At 31.0% G+C, this 20,445-nt stretch overlaps 1 protein-coding gene across 1 annotated transcript in view; it reads right to left on the bottom strand.

Annotated features, from left to right (window-relative positions):
- Positions 1 to 20,445, bottom strand: part of LOC129217065 (mediator of RNA polymerase II transcription subunit 1-like) — a 33,487-nt gene that overhangs the window by 4,531 nt on the left and 8,511 nt on the right. The window contains exons 6-16 of the mRNA XM_054851309.1: positions 17,735 to 17,763; positions 16,680 to 16,751; positions 13,800 to 13,874; positions 11,487 to 11,554; positions 11,250 to 11,336; positions 8,180 to 8,294; positions 6,328 to 6,458; positions 5,100 to 5,206; positions 4,128 to 4,308; positions 3,057 to 3,152; positions 2,801 to 2,906 (exon numbers count right to left, since the gene is read on the bottom strand). Of these exons, the coding sequence (XP_054707284.1) occupies positions 2,801 to 2,906; positions 3,057 to 3,152; positions 4,128 to 4,308; positions 5,100 to 5,206; positions 6,328 to 6,458; positions 8,180 to 8,294; positions 11,250 to 11,336; positions 11,487 to 11,554; positions 13,800 to 13,874; positions 16,680 to 16,751; positions 17,735 to 17,763 (1,067 nt within the window). The remainder of the gene's footprint in view (positions 1 to 2,800; positions 2,907 to 3,056; positions 3,153 to 4,127; positions 4,309 to 5,099; positions 5,207 to 6,327; positions 6,459 to 8,179; positions 8,295 to 11,249; positions 11,337 to 11,486; positions 11,555 to 13,799; positions 13,875 to 16,679; positions 16,752 to 17,734; positions 17,764 to 20,445) is intronic.

Raw genomic sequence — 20,445 nt, 5'->3', positions numbered from 1 at the left:
TAGAGAAGCATCAATACAGACACACACACCTTAACAATAGTTAACAAGCAATTCATAGCTGAAAACACAAATATTTTAAATTACAACACATCATTCACAAAAATTAATTATAACCACATGGTTGTTCACCGTTTTGCAACAACAATATCAACACACAAAATAGATGTGAACCACGCCACTTGAAGCTTGCAGATACATTAGATGTTAACAAATCATTATTTATCCCTTAATAAAGCTTGTTCAATTAGAGCAAGGAAATAGGTACAACAATCTCATGAAAAAGCAAATAGATTTGCATATTAAAAAAAAAAAAAGTAGTGAAGTCACAAAAACACAAGCCATTTGTACATAATGGGTGGCGTTTATTATGATCCCAGAGTGGCTGAGCTGCTGGGCACCATTTATCATCAAAGTAGAAACAAATTGAACAATTTTTCCCTTGAGAAAAATGGAATGAAATTTGAAAAACAGACTTGTAAGGATTTAAGGCATGGGCTGCGCTAGGCATTCGCCATTGCGCCAAATGCGATGAAAACATAAATTTGTCAAAGCAAATTCTGATTTGATGAAGAGGAAATTCTTTTAAAATTCTACAGGAAAAAAAAAATGCAATCTTCAAAATTGATTCATAAGATTGTTGAAAATTCCATTAGAGAAAGCAAGTGTACAAGTGTATGCTGCATCTTGAAAACATAAATAAAAGTGTTTACATTTTATACTTTCATTTACTGGTTAACAATATGAAATATCTATTAACAGCTCTGTAAGGTAAAAATGTAATTAACTTTTTAAGAAAAATGAAACCAATTGCTATGCCAGAACTCAAATATTAACAAGAATTTAGAGTAAACTGTTTGTTGATTAATATTTTTCAGAACTAATATAAAAAAAGAGAGTTTTTGAAATGGTGCTGAACTTTAGGATCCCAAACTTGGTGCTTGGTACTATAAATAATCAAGCGCTTTAAAATATTATTGCAATTAAAGAAATAAAACACAAAAATTATGCTTACTATTAAAAGTAATCTAAAGATTGATTACACTTGGAATCACATGGTAATTATTTGAACTTAAATATTTTTTATAACTCTTTCATACTGGTATATAAATCTTTTGTATTTTGAGAATGCAGAAATGTAATGTGCATTTTAACCCCCTTTTTTTAGCTTTAGTGGTAATCTCTCTCTCTCTATATATATATGTATATACAGTTGGTTCTCTCTTTAACGACTTTCTCTATTTAACGACGGCTTTTCACGGTCCCAGATGGTCCACTGTAGTGTTAAAAACATTCTATTTAAGGATGTTTTCTACTTAAGGACAATTTTTTGTGGTCCTTTGAAAGTCGTTAAACATACAGCCAACTGCATATTCAAAGTCAACTGGTGATAACTTGAAACCTTATAACTCGAATATTCTTCTATCTTAAAGTTCGCATTGGGTCTTTCATGCGCTGCAGTAGCTTCCAATAACTAGAACTAGCAATAACTCAAAGGTTTTAGCTTGTTCCTTGGGACTTCAAGTTATTGAGATTTGATTGAATATATATATATATATATATATATATATATATATATATATATATATATATATATATACACAATAACACTTCTCTGGGGGACACAATAACAGGACTTACATTTTTTCCGTAAAAGAAAGGTGTCTGCAGGACAGGAGTTTTATAATTTTATTTAATTTACTTATTTTTTACTGAGAGCAATTGAATATCTTCATAGCATGCAATTATGCATCTGCAAAACTTTTTAATTTATTACTTTTTTAAATAACAATAATCAAAGCTATATTAAAAGGTTACTTTGTATCTATTCATATTTCGGAAACCTGCTTGATGCACTAACTAATGCAAACTTTAGGATTTGTCATTGTCACAAAATTCTACTTTGACGCATCCTTTTTTGAATCCAACGGAAAAAAAGTATCTTGCTACTGTTTCAGTTGTTTCTCTCCTCCAAGCGGGCTTACTCTGCTGATTGCATCTAAAAAATAAGCAGTTTTGAGCAATTTGCTATTAGTTTTAGCACTTTTTGTAGTATTGGTCAAACTTTAAATTTAGCTGACTGCAAGTCGCATTGTCCATGACAACAACATGTCTTCCTCCCTCTCAAAAACTTGTTCATCCAAAGACACAAGTCAATCTGACATAATACTGGTTCACTAGTTGTCATCCAGGCTTTTTAATTTGAGTACACGTCAGCTGGTAAATACTTTAAATTCAGCCCTTTAGAACACTGGTGACTGGCTGCTTTCCAGATGGCAAAAGGTTTCAATTTCATTCTATCCATGCTGGCTCTAAAGAAAACTTAATGCGTCTCTGGAAAATTTCTCACAGCAGCTTTCTGCCTATTAAGACAAAATTTTATCCTGCAGAGCTTGATAAAACAAGAGAGTTTCATCAACTTTATAAATGTAACAAACTTCCCAATGTTTAATCATTTTATTCTTGAAATCATTTTTTTTTTAACTCCCGAATTCAGTTGTCCGCAAAAAAGGAAAGTTCCATAGAAATGGCTTCAAAAATAGTGTCTCTGTCCATCTGTACGCATTTCAGGGTGTCCGTAGAAGAGAGGTTTCTTATACTATAGGCTCAATGCCTTACTGCCGAGGAATTAATAACTGTTCGCATTTGAAGGATGTCCGTTAGGAGGGGTTTTACTGTATATATTTCATAATTTTAAGATTCAGTTTGTAAACAAAGTGAAGCCGTAGATAAGTTATAGGCTTTTATTTTACAAAATGAGTCAAAAAAAAAAAAAAGAAAGAAAATTAAGTTAAAACAGTACCTCTGCATAATTTTGCTTGCATATTCATCAGTACACATGGTTGCATCACTACTTAGTGTATAGATTTTGCATTTAGCATTGGTGATGTCTTTCAAGTCTAAATCAACTAGAAAAAAAATTAAAAAATTGAAATTATAAGAACTTACAACTTATACATACATTAGTTAACAAGTATATGAAATGCAGAAACTAATTTTTAATGAAAGTTCAATTTACATTAAAGAAACAGGGAGAAAAACTGATATTCATATCAAACCTGTTGCTAATGATTCTTCTAATGGATGTTCAAATGAAACAAGAATATGAGATGTAGAATATGCCATCACTTCAAACATGAAAGGTGATTCAGCATCTAATTATGAGTAATAAAAAAAAGCAACATTATATCTTCAATCAGAATATATAAACACATATATGCGTAGGACCGGCTCTACAAACTTACAGAGAGCATGAAAATCTTATGCTGGTCGTTTTTTTGTAATTCAATAGCAATTTATAAGATTTATAATATATTTATTTTACTAATTAATGATTTATAACATAACTATTTAACTAACTAATATTTAGTGATTAATCAAATCAAGTATGAAAAAGCAGGAAATAATTCTCACTTTATATTAAAAATCTTTTGCAAAAACTTTGTTTTTCATTTACTCTCTGATTATTATACTGCCTTGCTAAGGACAAAAGTGATTTTTGCAGTCAAACTCAAACTGAGATATCGCTACTTAAAGTTGTGAGCCTCCATGTTTTCGATTCAGAAGTCACTTTTTCAGAAATTTGTTAAGAATATTTCCTTTTCTCAAATGACCATAAAACATTGTATTTAGGTGAAGTATGTTATGTTTTGTGAAGTGACCATTTTTAGAGTTAATAACTTTAAGAAGTGTCATTTTTCTGAAAAAAGGAAAAAGAAGAAAATTCTGAGTTCAGAATTTTCTGAAAAAAGGACCTGATTCTCTTTCAAATGAATTCCAGTATTTTAAGTCAAACATGAACATATGAACATACAAATCCGTCAAAATCCAATAATTACAGAGTTAGACAAAATGTCCTAGTATTAACAAAAAGAGTAAAGTGTTTTGTTCTTCATTTTTCATGGTCTCTAATCAAAGATGTATTCAAAAATACCGTGTACCAAACATTCTTTGTTTTAAAATTCAACTAAAATTTCTCAGTAACAATATCCTAAGAATTTTGTATCTGTATTTTTCTTCTTTATATGATTATTTCAAAATAAATAACAATTTATTTATTTCTGAGCAAGAAAACAAATTTATAAAATATCAAGTCAAAGTAAGATTTAAAAATATATATATATATTCACCTTTTTTACTCCCTGGACGAACACAACTACTAATAACAGTATTAAAAAGCATTTGTTGCCTTAAAAATACCAATATTTGAGGCACATGAGTTGGATGAGTAAATGGTATGGAAGAAATCATTACTCCTTGCAAACCAGGATTGGAATTCAAAAAATAACAGTGATGTTGATCTGGCAATGTCTGAAATGCAACAATTAGTAAAATAAAAATGGTTTTCATACAAAATGTAAATAAAAATACAAGTTTCAAATGTTCAGTAATTGACTGCTCTATCACAGTAGTTCACCATGAGATCAAACAGTAATTAGTCGTATTAAAAATATATAAGATAAAAAAAATTAAAACAAATTAACAAGAATGCCATTCTAATTCTTTGGCATCCCTATATGCATAGGTACCTTCAAACGTATGGACAACCGAAATATCCATTTTGAACATCCTGAATTACTTATCACAACTTTTCTTATCATGTCTGTATCCTTTACTTGCACTTGGAACAGTAGGCTTACATAATTTTACAACAATTTCTTAACATCTGCTATTAGTTTTATATATTACTTATTATTACTACATTACTTACTAAGAGTGGAAAATATAAACCATGTTGAGCAAAGCCAAGTGTGGGATTTTTATTATTTCCTGTATTTTTTTCTCAAAATTTAAAAAATGGAACATCCATAAAAGCTGAAATTAAGAGGACTTTTACCAATTGGCAGAAAAAACACATGTATGTTTTTAGGTTCATTTGATTTTTTTCAAAGATTTTAATACGGTCACTGAACAATCACTATTGGTAAAACTGTTTCGTGAAAAATGACCACTAAATTCTAAGAACTAAAATTAGCATCGAATTTGCATAAACTTTAGATCAATTTAATTATGACACTTCTCTTGAAATAGTGGATAATTTCATTACAATGATGTTTCTCACGTGTAATTATAAGAAAAACTATTCATTAAAAATATCTTACCACACATAATCCTTGATCTGCGGCAGTGATTTTACCATTTGATGCATCATTGATAATAACATTGAGTAAAGGCTGAGCTGAAGATAAATCAGCATAATCAGTTAGTTCTGAAAAGAAAGCCAAATAAATAAATAAAGAAATTTAGAAGATTTTAAATTAAAAAGTAAAGCTTTTAAGCAAATTTTTAATGAAAAACATAAGAGAAATAATTTTCAAATAACTTACACATATGCAGGGCAGCCAATTATTGAGCATTTGGCATAGAAACTATTTATTCATCACGCTTGATACGCATCTCAAAGCAAAAACTATGCATTCGTAAATGGCGGAAAATTGCTTCCTGTGTACAAGATTTCAATCTTTTTGCATCTTGTAAATATTTTAATATTTTAGACTATTAGCAGCTATTTCAATGCATGCTACCGATGATTAGTTTCGTTTTTCTTAGTTTTAATAATTAATGGAGAAGAAAAATTTTTTTTGGAAACATGTCAAGGTCAATAATGAATTACTTTGTATACTTTGAATTACTTTGTGTAAATTTGTTTCTAATGCTTGAAATTTCAATCCGCTTCTATGTTGTACTTATTTCAGTAGTTTCACAGTTGAAAGTTATTTCAACATGTACTACCTTAGATTAGCTCATTTTTTATCCTCATAATATATATATATATATATATATATATTGTTTACATATTTTTCTTGAATTTGCAGTTTTTTTTTTTTTTTTTTGCTATTTCAGCTTGATTTGTAGTTCGAAAAAGCGACTGACTGCAAAATAACAATTTTCTATTAATAATTTAAAAAATAAATAAAATTTTATTTCTCTGCAATATTGTTTTATGTACTATCATTCAACTTCATAGTTAAGGCATATGATAGCTGTAATTCTCCCTTCTCTCTCATGGCGGTAGAGGGATAAGGGTGTGGGCAAAAAAAAAAAAAAAAAAAAAAAAAACATGCTGGAAAGAAGACTACAGATAAACACTTGAAACTACACATGTTTTTTTTTTCATTTTTACTACACATTACTGGAACAACTAAACAAAGTTTGCAGTTTGGTAAGTTGGCAGTAATTTTAAAAGCTTGAAGTCTGAAGTTATTCATAAGGGGATAGGGCAAAGTTGCAAACTAATGTATTTATTGTAATTGTTTACAATTCAGAAAGAACAGAAAAATTACAACAATATCTTATGGATTTTAAAACAAAATAAAAGAAAAAACGTACTTGCACTTGTTACATTTTGTATTTTCTTCACTAAACTAGTAGCAATTGGAATTGGTTTCGGCAGTTTTAATACAAAATTAGCAGGAAGTGTCGTACTGTTCAAATTACTTAGGGCAGCAAATGAAGGAAGACTGAAAGAGATGAAATCAAACATGTAAATAATTTTTTAAATGATACAGCATTACACAACAATCTTTTCACAATAAATAATTTCTTACCTCACATTAGTGGCTTTAACATAGTTTGAGCTATTTATCTAATGATTTTTTGAAAATAATTACAATTTTTTTTTTCCCCAAGCTAAACATCTTATAATTAACTTTCTCATTCCTTTATTTGAACAAGGGTTTCAGAGTTGGTGGGAAAAGGACAGACTCCGGGAATTTTGGAGCCATTGACTTCCAACTCTGATTCCTTTACTCTAAAATCAGTCTGACTCTGCAGCCCTTATTTCAACTGCTATCACATAGAGTCACTCAAGCTTTTGCATTGCAACACTGTTGAGTCATGAAATGATTGGAGAGAGAAGTGGAAGAAAAACTAAAATAGATGCATAAGAAAGGAAAAAAAAAAGATAAAGGTATCTTTGCAAAATTAAGTTTGCTTAAAACTGTGAGGAAGAAGGAAGGACAGAGAAAAATGGGGAAGAAACAAAAAACTGATGCCTTGTCCCTGAGATAATAGACAGAAAGTAACAACCATCAGAAACTGACTGCATTAAGAAATTCTGGAATTAACTGCTTGAGAAAGCCATGTGCCTTAGCTTCATAGTGTCATGCCAGAGTTTGAAGAATTACAGACTTTCAATACATATATATATTTTAATGCTTGGTTGTCCTTCTATACTGATGGGGTAGCTGTGACTTTAGTAATAAGTATTTTCAGTAAGTTACCGCCCAATAGCCAGGGCTAAGGTAGAAATACATCGCCAGCTCAGTCATTCCAGCTGAGGACTGCAGTTTCGTGCTTATTAGAACTCATCAGCCCGGCTTAGGAAGTGACTGAGCTGGAGGTGGAAAACCTCTTAAGGAAGTCAAGAGTGCCAAACAAACTGGTAGCTAATATAATGCTTGGTCAGTGCTAATTCTAGAGTAGCTAACAGTTTGTTTGACACTCCTGGCTTCCTTAAGAGGTTTTCTACCTCCAGCTCAGTCACTTCCTAAGCTGGGCTGATGAGTGCTAATAAGCACAAAACAGCAGTCCTCGGCTGGAATGACTGAGCTGGCAGTTTATTCTGCCTTAGCCCTGGTTATTGGGCGGTAACTTACCTGAAAATACCATGCCTTGCCTTCAATCTTCGAGTTGAACCGAACCATTGCTTTGGTTGCTCGTCTGGTCAGTGCTAATTCCATATTAGCTACCTGTTTGTTTGGCACTCTTGGCTTCCTTAAAAGGTTTCCCACCCCCAGCTCAGTCACTTCCTAAGCCGGGCTGATGAGTGCTAATAAGCACGAAACTGCAGCCCTTGGCTGGAATGACTGAGCTGGTGGTGTATTTCATATATTTAGTAATAAGTATTAAACCCCTTTCCTTAGTCTTTTACAGCTTGGGTTTCACATTTACATTTTCATATTTATTTTACATTTTCAACTCTTTTATTCTAACTTAATTTATGAGAAATTGTTTTAACATATGCAATCTGTTCAGTGTCCACAAGCCCATTACAAAACTTATTATTTATTAATATGCTATCTATCATAAAGTAAATAACAAAAACATCAAAAAGTGATTAAAATCATGAATTGCAATGATTCAGCATTTGTCTTAAATCTCAAAATCTTTTTTCTTTGAACATCATAAGTTTTGAAAGTTTGGGGATCATTGATTTTTAGAAGTTCCAAATGGTTTTTACCTTTTTCCTTCAGGAGTTTTAGATACACTAATCAGAGATGTTGTTTGTAACTTGTGAGCAGTAGAGCTTTCAATGCAAACAGTCACAGAATGTCCCAAGCCTTTTTCAGTTACAGCTAGAAAATATTTTTAAAATTTCAAAAATAATCCTTTAGGAGAACTTTACAATAGTAGATTAACACCTTAACAATCTTATAATTTTCACGAAAAAAGTTATAAAAGGACCTTTTTTTTATTCAAGAGAATTTATCAAATATATATATAAAATAAGCAAGCCAAATTCTTCCAAATATTAAACAAATTATATAAAAATAATGATGATAAAAAGGAAAATTGCAAATAGCTATTAAATAGGAAAAGACAAAGTATGAATTCAGAGCTCATCAGCCGTGGAGGATTCATTAAATATGGTCAAAAGACCAATTTTTTCTTTTTTTTAAACTATGAACGAAAAGAGAATGTTTAAGCTCCAGTACATGCAATATAGAGTAACATTGGGCAAATGCACCACATGCTAAACTATAAACAATAAACAAGCTCAAACTTAAAACTAAAAGCAGGGGGTTTTGCCTCGATTAATTAGGAAAACAAGTTCCGATAATTAACCATCCACGGGACAGTACCTGCCAATAACAAAATTATCTTACCTTGAGGTATAAATGGATCTCAAGGTAAGATAATTTTGTTATTGGCAGGTACTGTCCCATGGATGGCTAATTATCGGAACTTGTTTTCCTAATTAGTCGAGGCAAAACCCCCTGCTTTTAGTTTTAGGTTTGAGCTCTTGTTTATTGTTTATAGTTTAGCATGTGGTGCATTTGTCCAATGTTACTCTATATTGCATATACTGGAGCTTAAACATTCTCTTTTAGTTCATAGTTAAAAAATTTTGGTCTTTTGACCATATTTAATGAATCCTCCACGGCTGATGAGTTCTGGATTCATACTTTGTATTTTCTTATTTAATCGCTATTTGCAATTTTCCTTTTTATCATCATTTTTATATAATTTGTTTAATATTTGGAATTTGGCTTGCTTATTTTATATTTACTTGGCTTTTTAGTTTTGCTGCGTTGCGCATCTATGGGCTTTTGGTGTGGTCTTTTCAATATTTTTCACTTTTATTATAATTATATATATATATATATATATATATATATATATATATATATATACTAGCTGCGTGCCCGGCGTTGCACGGGCTACCTAAAAAATGTAAGAGCAGTCCAGTTGATGCTTTTGTAGTGCACTGACACTAGTTTCTAACGCGTTAAGGAATAAATAAATGCGCGTAAAGCAAGGTTTGCAAAACACCAGTAAAACATATTTTTGCCAAAACACCTCATCAACGTTAATAATCGTTATCAATGATACAAGTTATGAGTACATTTTCAGTCAGCACAAAAGGGGAAAATATATGCATTATCAACTATAATCTTTACTCACGTTAAACTGAATTACATCTGATAGACTATATCGGAAATATTTATGCACAATAGCAATCCGCTTTTTACATAAAATAGTCTACTACCCGGCGTTGCCCGGGTGTTTATTAATGCAACATACCACTCAGATAAATATTTGGATGGATTCTATCCACATGGTCGTACAAGAATTACATCAATCCGTTTTCCAGGTACAAACCCTCAAAGAACTCAAATAACTTGTAAATCACTCATTTACTTTACGACGTGCACGGTCCTCCTCGAAAATGAAAGTTATGTCATGTGACGCGTATTTAACAATCAGGCTTAAACCAAAAAAAAAAAAAAAAAAGTCAGTGAAATTTTGTGGCAGATTGCGGAAAACCCCCATAAAGTAAACATTTTAAATCCCCTGATTACAGGAAAAGCCTCAAAACAAAAACAAGAATTTTACCTGAGCAAAAAAAATGGCAACAGATCTTTCATCTCAATGATTTTCTTCACGCTCACATACATTTTAATAAAAGCATTGTTGCGGAAAGTTGAGATGAAGCACTGAATAATAATTTAAATGGAGGAAAGCCTTCGAAAAATAGGGATTTGATTTTGAAATCTAAGAGTCATAATTAATAGTTTTTAATTGATATCTCCGCTAATTATTATCGGAGGATTATGTTAAATAGCCAAACATGAAGACGGGAAGATGACGAATCCATCGATACCTGGTTCGATGGTCAGTTCACTGTCGTTCGGGAGAAGAAGCTTGGACATAGATAGATAGATAGATAGATAGATACTCAGATTTTATATGTATAAGATATATATATATATATATATATATATATATGTGTGTGTGTGTGTATGTGTGTGTGTGTGCATTATATGTATCCATTTTTTATTTTTGGAATTTCTTTCTTTTTTTTTTCAACGTGAAGCAACCATTCAGGGTTATTGAGCTTTAATGTTGTTTTTCGAATAAACATGTACAATTATGTAATACGTTCTCGTAAAAAAAGATAATTTCAATCTAAAAATATATTTGTATTCAATTTGGGTTCTCTTCATAACTTTCATATGATTTTTATGTCATGTAATGATACCCAATTTGTTTATTTCCCCCAACTTTTGTGTATTTATAGTGTACTATTATCCCACCTGTATTTTAAATATGATTAAAATCATTTTCATTTGTATTAAATTGATTTTACAAAGCATTTTGGAAAAGATTTTGATTTACTTGAAACATAATGATTTTGTAATTTTTAAAAATATCAATTTTACGTTTAGAAGCATGTAAATTATAAGACTTAAATTTCTTAAGTCTTTTTTTTATTTTAATCATGATTTTTTACATCCTGCCTACAGTTTTTAAACAAAAATTAAGCTAAAAGCACATTTTAAACAGCAAAAGCTTTCAAAATAAATAAATAAATAAACAAATAAATGAACGAATAAATAAAAATAAATAAAATACATAGCTTCATTTTTTCTTTTAAAATGAATAATACTTAAATGTACTGCTAAGAACATGGTATCTTTAAGTTTAGAAATCAAAAATGTAAACCATTTGCAAAACATAAACAAACATATAACTAGCACATAGAAATGCAATATGGGTTAACATCTTCAACATCTAGGATATATTACCATCAACAGTGAAAGGAATGGATGTTTTGGTTTCTGGATCTAATAGATCATATGGTGATATGAAATATGTCAACTTCAAAGAGTATCCTATAAACAAACAGATTTTTTTAAACTTCTAATAAAATTGAAAAACTATAAATAACTAAGAAATGAGCAACATCTTACTCAGAGTGATCTTGACTTATATGAGACATAAATGAAAATATCTTATTCCACAGTGAAAAACTAGATACATACCACCTCTTCTTTGTTGCAATATGCCAACTGGACTTCGATGTACAAAATTACTTGGATCATTTATTGAGCTGCAAATAGAGAAAAAAAGCTAGTCAAAAATTTAAATATGGGAAATTTTCTTTCATCTTCATATAAATAATAGCAGATGATAAAGTAACCTGCGTGTTTCAACAATGAAACTTGTGCCGCGGCATGATAATTTGATAATATGTTTTGGCAACGTTTAACATGCAGGGAAATGCTTTATCGTGACAAGGCTGAACTCGATCCAGTGACTTAATTGTTTTACTGGTAAGACTGTCATTTTAGGAGAATAAAGAAACGTAAAAATGACCACTATCTACTGGAGTTAGTGTTTAATCATAAAGTAAAGAAATTACATAGAGAGGCCCCACAATACTAAAAAATTCAAGCCGGAAGTTGCACCGCTGTATCCCAAAATCCTTAGTTTCTTGCTAAATATTTTGAGATACATTTTGATTAAAAACATTCTACTGCTGAATCTCAAATGGTTCTTAATTTAATCTTAGATTTTGATGCAAGTTTATGAGGCACATTTTTAAAATCGCACCAAAATATGAATTAAAATGCAAACCAATCTGCTAGTCGATTTATGAGTCTCTTTGCGAGATTGGTGAAAACTATTCTAGCGAAGCGATCATGTTATCATTAACCCCGCTCATCATTGCACCGCTGTATCCCATAATTTCGGCTTCAATTTCATCTCATTTTTTCCCATAGACAGGACCTCTCTATGTAAATTTCTTTCCTCTATGTAATTAATCCACTTCAGTTAGGGTTGAACTGCCAAATTTAACTTAAACCACCAAAATATCACCAAACAGGCAATTGCTGTATTTAAATATACATAGATGCAAATTTTCACCCATCATACCATGACGGGCGACTTTCTAGTCACATGAAATAACAAGGAAAAAATTAAAGAGAATAAACTATCTTACAGTGTAGCCAGGACTGCATTTAGGAATTTAGGCTTTATTTAGTATTGCACGTAGAGTGACAAAAAAATCGTATTTTGTGACAATTATCAGTGGGATAACAGGTGGTTCAAGAAATGTAGGACTTTAAAATTGGGTCCTCCAGAATAGTTTCTTGTTTTAATGTTTTCAAGTTCATTAAGTTACATCCTGTGAAATGATTGTTCTTTACATAATATTTTGCTAAGTATAAAAGTTTTGTAACTTTTACTGATTTACACTGAATAATTTAGGATGGGAACAATAGATTTTAACTTGGCCCGAATCTGCATAACCGCAGACCTCGCATGGGGGGGGGGTACATTATTAAAGGGCGCAACGGCCCTAGAAATTGATTGAAAAAACTAGCACTAACACTTTACTTATAGCATTGCAAATATACACTGCTAGCCATTGTGAAGGAGATGTACAGGTTTTGTTGCAGAGGGCCCAAAATTTACAGCTCCAGATGTTATCACAACCCAAATGAAAAGGTATAAATTGAGATTTACTACCTTGGGAGAATGGAAGAGTAAGTTTATTTAACTCTTTAACAAGAGGTAAAAATAGTGTTGGGTGTCAACTAAATTTTCAAGAACTCAAATTTAGTTTAGATTACTTTCAGTTAGTTTAAAAGTCAGTTGTAGTTGACGAAAGTTATTTCAAACTCACTTGCTAAATCACCGAAAAATGATCGATTTAATCTCGGATTGATTAAATTAATTAGATCAATTTCAATCCTATTAAATTTGATTCAGTATAAATTCATATTGAAAGAATAAATGAATGGTGGTAAAAAAAAGACAAGAAAAACTGAAATATTTTTTGATGAATAAAAAATAAATAAATAAGGGAGCAAGTTAATACTATCTTGAACAACTGAATGAATAAAGAAAGGATTGGAAAAACTAATGATTGATTGATTGATAGATTAATCGAGTGACAAAAAATGAGAGCTTGCCCGAGTGAATGAAAGATAAAATAGGTGAACTATTGATTAAAACAGTGGTCAAATGAATGGTTGATTACTTGAACAAACGTGATTGAAATGATTGAGTAAATCAGCCCAACAATCAAACAATTATAAACTAGCAAAAGTAGCAAATTTAAAAAAATATTAATTGATAAAGTTTATTTAATGGAAATATACAACAGTTGCCCATGCTTAAAACAGGAAGAACAATAAAAGCAAGCTGATTTTCAACCGCTTGTAACATCAATCAAAGAAATCACTTAATGGGTGAGTGAAACTACTGAAATCACAATCTTAAAAAAAAAAAAAAAAAAAAATGCAAAGGAAGCAAGCACACTGTAACAAAAAGATAAAATACTTTACCTTTGCAACTGAGCCAGCATGCTGAGATCCACTTCTAAGGCTTGAAGTGCAAGATAAGCTTTAGATTTTTGTTTCCTAAGTGAAATAAGTAGATAAAAATGTAGCAACAATAAAATTTTTCAAAGCAAAATAATGTCCAGCTGCCCTTTTCAATATTCATTGTAATATTTCACATTAAGTAAATAATATCTATGGCAAAATAAACATCGATATCAGTATATTTTAAATTCATTTTTGTGTATCTGCACTACCAATATATATCACGATACATATCCGATATTTATTTTGAAAATATCATGATATTTTGGTATTTTTTTTTAACAACAGTATTTTCAATACAAAAATTATAAATCATAGTAATATTGTTTATTTATTATTAAAAAAAACAAAAAGTTATGTACTGTATTTTTGTGATGTATTAATACATTATTAATATACCAAAGTAATACAGGGTGTGTATTTTAAAGTAATGAGAATGTCCACAAAAAATAATTTATTAGAGATATTGCTACATAAGTTTAGTAGCCTTCAAAATATGCTCCTTGAGCATCAACACACTTCTGCAGGCTACGTTTCCACACTTTGTGCGCTCCCTGGCAGTCACCCACCAAAACATCCTTCTGAGCATGCATGCAAGTCTTTTTGACATCATCCAGGGTCCCCTGGCGGCACCCTTTGAGGCTTTGAGGGCAGTTTTCACTTTGGCAAAGAGGAAAAAGTTTGCTGGGGCAAGGTCAGGGCTGTAGGGACGCTGTGGAACTGTTACAATGCCATTTTTCGTCAAGTTCTCAGCAACCACGAAGCACGAGTTTGGCGCAAATCTTCCTCATCCCAAGATCCTCAATGATGATTTTGTGCACAACCATTTTATCCATTCCTAGCTGTTCTGCAATCATGCAAACACTTAAAAGTTGGTCCGTGTTCAGCAAATGTCGCACACGTTGCTCTTTTTCCGCGGTTGATAAGCGACCTGAACGGGTATATTCAGTAAGTTACCGCCCTATGGCCAGGGCTAAGGCAGAAATACATGAAATACACCGCCTGAACGAGGCTCCTCCTCCACGCTCTCCCGACCTCTAAAAACTTGAGTTTGGGATAAGCTTTCAATTCCGTACATTTGCTGAATCATTTCCAGCGTTGATGCAGCCAATTTGATTACGGTAACACTGTTCAATGCTTTGTTGCATTTTGAACTTTCACACACTTTTTTGAAGACGTTTACTCCACGGCTGATCCTGCCTCAACCAAAGCCAGCAGGCGACTGCCCAGCGGAGCGTTATCAAGGTCGAAGGGCCGATATCCGACTCGAACCGATCAGAGCACCCTCTGGTGTATAGACGTGTCAGGACAAAAATATTCTCATTACTTAAAATTTTCATTACACACCCTGTATATTTCTTTTTGTTTTATATTCATAAAAATATGAGTAATGTAAAAAATTTAATTCATATTAAAAGTGCCTAGTTAAATATTAAATGTTGGTCAGAAAAAGAAAGTGTCTTATGACTGTGCACCGACTAATGCATATTTTTTATTCCTGAACCATATAACTGTATAAAAGTAGTTAACAGAAGAAAAATGAGAAAAACAGCTAACACTAAATTAGCTCCATTAAAATTGATATAAATGTGAAATGAAATATTGGATATAAGTAATGAAAGAAACCTTAATTTTAAATATACAAATTGTAATAGTAATATAAGAAAATAAAGAGTGATTAGAAGATGCATTTACTATTTTGAAGACTTTAGTTCGTGCTGATTGAAAATATCGGATATAAATCAAAATATCAGATAGTTTCGAAAATATCATAATATTTTCGAACCCTGACCTGTACACATACTTTGAAAACATGTTCAAAGAATCAGCAATATAATTTTCAAGAATAAAATTACGTTTATAGGTTAGAATTAGGTAGGATAGTATAGGTTCGGTTATAGTTTGACACTTTTTCTATGCACATTAATTTGATATTCTAACTGTATTAATTTGCAACAAAAAAACTAGTAACTAAATGCAATACCCAGCAATCATCATTAAATTTAATCAATGATTTCAGAAAGGGTGTTAGTCCTATTGATTATCACAGGACTTACGCCTTTTCTCAAATGATCGGTTCAATTACTATTGTTATTTATTTATTTACAGAGCAACACTGTCTTTTGAAAGACATTTAAAAAAAAAACTTTTTAAGTAACAAAATTCAACTATACTTGTTCAAAACTGTTCCATTATCATTAAAAATCTTTCAGCAGAAAATATTATAAACAAAAATGAATATCTTTTACATTCCTATATCAATGTTATATTTAAAAATTAGTTATAAGAGAATTATAGCAATGTTTTAAATTTATTTTCAAATAATGCACACATTTAAAAAAATTTCAAGCATGTAAATCCTAAAATATGTTAAACATTAGAAATTTTAAAAACAGTAACAATATATACATAGTTTTATGCTAGTCACTGTCGGAATACTTTTGGTTATGGATAAAGTTTCAAAATTTTGAATAAATGTCAAGATCACTATTTTTAGCTGATTGCAATTATTTCTGTTTTGTAACATTGCTAGATGAGTAATGATGAAAGAAATCATAAAGTATAGCCAAGCTTTAATAGTAACAGAATAATCATAATATTTTTTGAAATATCAGCAAGTTGGAATCTGATTATGATATGATTAGATTATAAATATAGTCTATTTAATTAATAAAGCAGAATTTTATATCAAAATGCATCTCTAAATTTTTCTGTTCCCACAACATCACTAAAAGTGGAAAAACGTAAAATAGCAACTGCATTAGTTTGTGACAAAATTATAGCAAGTAAATGAAACTTAGAATACAAAATTACAATTTGAAAAAAAAAAAAGGACCTTACTTTTCAGTGTTCAACTGGTAAATAGAAGCTAAACCTTCCAAATGTTTTGTGAATTCTGTGAAATTTTCAGCCCTAATAATAAAACTTATTGCATTAGTTTTTTTTAAAAGAAGCTTATACATAAATATAAAATTAAAATAAACACATAATTCACTTTCAGATTTGTAATGCAACTTTTTTTATAACATTCAGAAAAATAAATTTAATAAAAAAGCTACGATAGAGCTAATAACTTAGTCTGAGATCTTTGAGCAACATAATTTATATTTTTTAATCTACAGTGGTGGATCCAGACTACCGATTTGGGAGAACTTTTTCAGAAATTATGTTAATCAAGAGGGAGGGGGAAATATGAAATTACTCATTAACTCATTAAAAAAGAAGTAACCATAACTTTGTGTCCGTTGCGTAGCTACGAGGGGGGGGGGGGGGGCTGCTGCTTCTTCAGGAATTGCAAGTTTTTGGAAAATACTAAGCAACATTTTTAGACTACAAATTTGAACATTTCCTAAAGGGAAAGGGGAGGATTCTCTGCCCCCCTTTTTTAAACTTTCAAAACTTTTATCTAAAACAGTGGCCCCACCCTGGCAGGTGATTGTCCCCGCAGGTGCGATTTGGCTCCTCAAGGGGTGATAAGTATTTAAAAGATCTTCAAATAGCTCAATTCATATTGTAAAAAAGGCACTTTTATTTATTTATTTTTTCTTTTTTTGGTTTAAGAATGATTGGATAAAACTGCTTTGTATATCGTACACATTTTATTTCAATAAAATTAGGCATTTATATTTTCAATCATATTGATGTTCACTTACTCCAACTTATGTCTTTTTCAAGTAAAATGGGGGGGGGGGGGGCTCAAAAAGGTTGGGAACTCAACTAAACCAGTAGGGTTTTTTTTAACTGCATTTGTTTTTGATACCAAAAGTTTTTAAATAAATAATATCATTAAAACAAAATTAGCACAGATAAATGAATTAATAATCAGCAACATCAATAAGGCATTTTCTTTTAATTGGATAAGATAAACACATTAATAACTAAATGAAGTTACTTACTTAAGCACTTTGACAAGTTCTGGACACGTCTAGAAGAAAATTAATTAAAAGAAGAAAAAATTAGTAATGAGGAATAGAAACAAACAATGTAAATAAATTATTACTTTATAAGATTAATAGTTTAAACAAAGTTAGTTATATGATTGTAGAAGATGACAGAGATTGACTTGCATTTGAACTCATAAGAGCTGAGCTCCTGTACCGCTTTTCAATTTTATAAAAATTTTAACATGTTAAACGAAATGAAAGCTAATTACAAACAGAAAGAAAATCAGAGGTTTTTAGAGTTTCCTTTGGGAGCACTACAATCTTTAGTTCTGTTTTTCTTTTGTTAGAAGTTAAGCCATTGGTATGCGGTGTAACAATAGTGAGAGATAAATTCACTTTAAAATATTACATAATGATTAACTAAATTCAGTGAATTCTGAGCCATTGACAGGGGAAGGTTGGGATGAGGCAGAGGGAATACATCCCCAAGTTGTTTAGAAATGGACAGCCTATTTAATTTTAGTGATGAAGAAGAAAACAAGCTGATGTGTGCATCACATGACTTCCTTTTACTCCAATTTAATGTCATTTCCCCATTATTGGCAGTTTTAATGTGATTCAATAGTTTACTCTCTAAATATCACCAACACAGTGGCCAAATTGAAACCAAATTTTGAAAAAAAAAAAAAAGACGCCAAATTCCTTGTTAAGTTTGCAACAAATTTTGGCGATCAAAAGACCAGCAATATATTGCCAAGTGTCTGCCAAATTATAACACCACATGAGTTTATATTGAAATTAACAATGACTTCCCACCAAAAAGGGGCAAAAGATCCCTTTAGAAACACCCGAATGCAACCAAAAGGGGAGGTACACAACTAGACTCCCCTAGGAGTCTACGCACCAAATTTCAACTTTCTAAGACATACCGTTCTTGAGTTATGTGACAAACATACGCACATACATACATACGTCACGAGAAAACTCGTTGTAATTAGCTCGGGAATCGTCAAAATAGATATTTCGAGTGTTTATATGTTTTCAGGCACTTATCCACGAGTGGTCGAGTCAAAAAAAAACTCAACATTCATTTGGGGTTGAGCAAAATGGAAATTAAGGCCGATTTTTGGGTGAAAATTATACAATACTTCCTTTTTTTGTAAAAGGAAGTAAAAATGAAAAACCTTCAGTCTTAAAAAATTGTAGTAATAATTCATATAAAAAAACAAATATATATATATATATATATATATATATATATATATATATATATATATATATATATATATATATATATATATGTCTTAATATATTAAAATCTGTGTGGACGTTTGTCACCATAAGGCTTTTAAATGGTTGGACCGATTTTGATCAAATTTTTTGTGTGTAATTAAGTTGTGGCAAGCATGGTTTCGAAGCACGATGGATCGAATTGGAAACGTTTTTGTTAATTTATTAATTAATTTAAATATTGGATGGTTATATCTCCCAAATGATTAATATTTATTTTAACCTATTGTTGAGCAAGAATTAAAATAAATATTTAACCCGTTGCCAAAGGATAATAAGAAAACCAGCTTTGCTTTTTGCAATGAAATTTTCTACTGTGGTATGGCAATTGAGAATAGATAAAACTTAGAGTGAAGCCTTCATTTCTTGAAAGCAAGGGTTTTAGGTCCAGTGATATATTTCAAAATAAAGTACTGGAAGAAATCGGGAAAACGCATAGTGTAAAGAAATATACATAGAGAGGCCCCGTCTATGGTAAAAAAGATATGAGACTGAAGCCGGAATTACGGGATACAGCGCTGCAATGATGAGCAGGGTTATGATAACTTGATCGCTTCGCGAGAAGTTTTCACTAATCTCGCAAAGGAACCAAATGAAGTAGCTGTCGGATTGGTTTGCATTTTAATTTATATTTTAATGCAATTTAAAAACATGCTTCAATAAATCTAAGTTTAAATTGACAACCAATTTAGATGCAGTTATGGAATGTTTTGAATCAAAATGTATCTCAAGATATTTAGCCAGAAGCTAAGGATCTTGGGAAATAGCGGTGCAACTTCCGGCTTCAATTTCTTAGTATAGCGGGGCCTCTCCATGTAATTTTTTTACTCTATGGGTAAACGTGTCTTCTTTCGTCGAAGTTGAATCATGTGGCCGGATCGGTGCTTTAGGTTTTCCTAACCAAATGATCAGAAAGTACCGTACCTCGCAAAATTTGTTTTCAAATCCATTTGAGTTTTGGCACCAATGTCAAGAAACGTAGTTCAGGATTATCAAACTAAACAGCACATTATTAAAGGAAAAGATGATGGAATTTAAAGACGAAACAAATTTTATTTTCGTCTAGATAAATTACAACAGGGTAGTTCTGTACACAAAAGATCAGTGCAGTGGAAGATTTTTATCTTTGGTGGAAAGAACAAATTAGGCTATATATGAAGTTTTAAAAGTTTTCGCTCAAAAGATCGCACAGCTAATCGGTCGGAGTTGGCTTCGCTCACTGATCGGCTGGATTACAGTAACGTGGTTGCTTGGCGACTTTGTCTATAAACAATAGAGTTGCGTGATCATTTGTTTACATTTTAAAGTTACTGTTAATGTAATTTATTGTATTTTTTGCTTACTTTGAGAAATATTTCAAATTGCAAAGAAATGGTTTTTGTTTTTAAAAACTTTTTAGTCAGTTTAGTTGAAGAATGTGTTTATTTTACATC

The sequence above is a fragment of the Uloborus diversus genome, chromosome 2 (genome assembly GCF_026930045.1).
Source record: "Uloborus diversus isolate 005 chromosome 2, Udiv.v.3.1, whole genome shotgun sequence".
Classification (NCBI taxonomy): domain Eukaryota; kingdom Metazoa; phylum Arthropoda; class Arachnida; order Araneae; family Uloboridae; genus Uloborus; species Uloborus diversus.
The sequence above is the reverse complement of the archived record's forward strand: the minus strand, read 5'-3'. Positions and strand labels throughout refer to the sequence as shown.